The sequence below is a fragment of the Dendrobium catenatum genome, unplaced genomic scaffold (genome assembly GCF_001605985.2).
Source record: "Dendrobium catenatum unplaced genomic scaffold, ASM160598v2 fragScaff_scaffold_1338, whole genome shotgun sequence".
NCBI lineage: Eukaryota > Viridiplantae > Streptophyta > Magnoliopsida > Asparagales > Orchidaceae > Dendrobium > Dendrobium catenatum.
In genome coordinates, this window is record NW_021319800.1 from 248,186 (window position 1) to 251,620 (window position 3,435).

The window sequence follows — 3,435 nt, forward strand, 5'->3', positions numbered from 1 at the left end:
ATTAATTTGTACTATAACTAAAAAAAACTCATTAAATAATTTTGTTATGACCATCTTTGGCTACATTCGGCGCAGTTTTTTACTATTTTTAAAAATAATTTTTTAGTAAAAAAATTTTAAGAGCAGTTAAAAAATAATGAAAAAAAAAATCTTAATCTAATTGTTCTATTGTAAAAAAAAAATTAATAAAAAAAAATATCAGCCAAACTGGCTCATGATGATGATCTTAAAGACCAAACAGTAAGAAAATTGTCCCCAACATAACCTTAAGACGCAGAAATTATTACATGCAGAACCTATCTCTGCTTCCTTAGTCAACTAAGAAGAGAGCTGGTGGGAAGAAATTTACAGCTCGACCTCCATGGAGCTTCATCGTCTACCAGGTCATGAATCAGATCAACAAACTCTAAAAGAAAGAAGAGATTTCAGAGAACGAGCCTTCATTGGCTTCCTCCCTCTCTTCTTCAGCGGCTTCATCTTCTTCTTATAGTTGAAGTTGCAGAGATTCGCACTACCGATTGCTTCTTCATCCGCACCATTAAGACGATCAGCCAACGCCGAACTCTTGTTGCCTCTACTGGTAGTTTCACGGCTGTCGATTCCCAAAACGCAGTAGTCGTCGTAAGAGTTGGAGGCGATTCCGCTTCCTCTATCAATGCCGGAGATTTGCTCTTCCGAGCGAGGGAGATAGGAGCTGAGCTGGCTGAGGTTGCAGTGACATCCTTCGTCGTTCATTTTCTTGCATTTCGTCATGCCCGTTGCTTCGACCTCTTTCTCTCTCCTCTTCCTCGCCGGCTCCTTCTCATTCTTGATTTCTTCGTTATCTCCTATTTTTTCCTCTGGTTTCACTTCCTCTTCTTTATCATCGGAGCTTTTTCCGGCGATGTCCATCTTCTCCTTCTCCTCATTCGAGATTTCTAACCCTTCCTGTCAAAATCCCAAACAGTTAGAAGTAAATATTACCATATTGAAGGAAGCTTGGCTGATAAGTGATTTTCCCCAAATTAGGCGATAAGCCCGACCGATATAACTATCTAATCTGGCCGAACAATCAAGATTTTATGTTGTTAACAAAATTTACGGCTCAATATCCACCATAACGCGATCATCTCGCTTCTATTTTATTTTCAGCAAAAAAACCATTTGATCAGGGCAGGGATCAGATACAGGTCAAAAGGGAATAGAGAAAACCCTAAGAAAAGAGAAAGGCGAGAGAGAAGAAGATGGCGAAAGAGAACAGCGAGACGATCGATCTAACCTTTTGATAATTCGATGATTGTAGATTAATCGAAACTTCGGCACAAGACGAACGATTGATCTCGCATAAAAGCCCTGCCGCGGCTACGATAGCGGCGGCGGAATCCCATGGCGATGGCGGTGACGGAGCTCTGCGATACTCGGATGCGAACCCGAGCAGCTTCTCTGAGTTTCGAATCCTCATGCGAATATAGAAACGCGCAGAACGACGCGATCGGAGAGATTGAGTGAATAAAAAAACCTCAGAAGATCGAATTTTGAGCAACAAGACTTTGTTTTCGTGCAGAAAAAAAGATTGGAGAACTCAGCTTTCTCCTTTTTCTCTCTCTGGTTCGTGCTCCGATCTCCTTATAAATTCCTTCTTTTTTTTCATTAATTTTCTTTTATTTTGATTCTTCTTTCTTCGGAGTTCTTGAAGTTATTCCGTAAATAGCCTCCAGTTTAAAAAAAAAAAAAAACGCCGAAGTTATTCCTTTCTGTTTCCGGCTCAGTTATCTACTGTTGAATGCCTCAATTGCATCTCTACAGAGCTCCTTTATGCCTAATTAATTATTTAAAACTTAATTAGCATAATATGTACATTAATTTACTTTAATTTCAGTCTACATATTTGTGTTCTATATTTTCTCTCATTAGAATAGAAAATCCACTTAGATTTAGGCTTTTTTTTATACGACTTTTTTATTTCTTTTTTAAAAACAGAGTTTTAGTGCAAAATTTTTGTACTACGATTCTTTTTTACAAAGCAATTAAAAAATCGTCCCAAACGAAGCCTTAGATCTCATGGGTACCATCATCTCGAATTAAATACATATAAGTTCGTTTTAACCTCATGATGTCTCACATTATACCCGATGATTTGATATGATGTCATGGCGGCCCTCAATGTCCTTGATCCAATATATACGGTGAACGGATCTACATTCATGGATATGACATATCGAGATTGTTCATAGATATATTGATATCCATCCATTAGATGGGAAAAATTATTATATGCGGTCATCGGACATCCTTCAAAGGTGAACTCATATGCGTCACATCACCATTTTGTAGTATACAACAGCTATATAACACCGCGTACTTGGTGGTATGGCGCACCCTGATCCGCTTCCAAACGATCCGGTGATCGCACGTAATAATTTCTCCTTAGATGACCCTCAACTCGGTGACTCAACCAGTAGAATCATCAGTGATGTTGTTTGGCATGATCTTTGTGATACTTCTATTATGACTCTCATATTCACTTAATTTGGAACATGTATATGTTGTGCTATGAGTTGTATGTTTGTATCATCCATAAGGCTTTTGCTTTAGGCTTCTTCTTACACACTATGAATGTTATACTTACAATCATATGCATTTAGAGAACATTTTACTTGATAGGGCCACCATTTGTATAAGTTGGATTGATCATATGTTGTTGTATATGTTATTTTATATAAAATGTTGAGTTATGTCATGTCATCTAAATTATTTGAGCTAGTGGCTTTGGGCTACATTTGAAAAGTTTTGTGTAATATACATACAAAAGAATGTTAATTAGTAATCAAGCTAGATGTGACATTTCGTCTATAAAGTAATCAAGCTGGTTCTGTCAATATAACGGGCTTTCTTTTAAATATATATGTATTTGACATTCAGATGGGTTATATAAAGATGATGTGATTTTTAAAGCTTCATTTGAGACGGTTTTCTTACTGCTTTGTAAAGCTATTTTTTTGAACCAAAATCTCTTTAAAATAGGGGGAAACAATAGTGATCTAAAGCTGTCTCAAACTAAGCATCAAATCGGCTTAAGGTGGACCTTCGCATTATAGCCGCTAAATCATTATGGTTGATGTATATCTATAAAAATGAGAATTTATTTTTAAAAAAAAATCTCATGATGTTTATTTAGCTAGTTAGCAAGAAAATTATACATTAAATGCATGAATATGATGCACTAAGTTGTTCATTAATTTTTATATCATATATTGTGTATATATATGTTATATTTTGAGTTGCATGACTTAGCATCTGATTTAGAATTAGTGCTTAGTTATAAACTATTTATAAGAAAATCATACAATTACTAAGCCACAACAAAATTCAAAAGTCAAAATTTCAATTGTTTCTTTAGCATATATAGATTCTATTAGACTTATATATATATATATATATATATATATATATATA

At 35.4% G+C, this 3,435-nt stretch overlaps 1 protein-coding gene across 1 annotated transcript; it reads right to left on the reverse strand.

The window, feature by feature from the left end:
* Positions 1-241: 241 nt before the first annotated feature.
* On the reverse strand, positions 242-1,651 carry LOC110097667. Its single transcript, XM_020824174.2, has 2 exons — positions 1,259-1,651; positions 242-927 (listed from the first exon to the last, which is right to left on the reverse strand). Exons 1-2 carry the CDS (start codon positions 1,439-1,441, stop codon positions 397-399), a joined length of 714 nt encoding a protein of 237 aa, XP_020679833.1. The 5' UTR covers positions 1,442-1,651; the 3' UTR covers positions 242-396.
* Between the last annotated feature and the right edge of the window lie 1,784 nt (positions 1,652-3,435).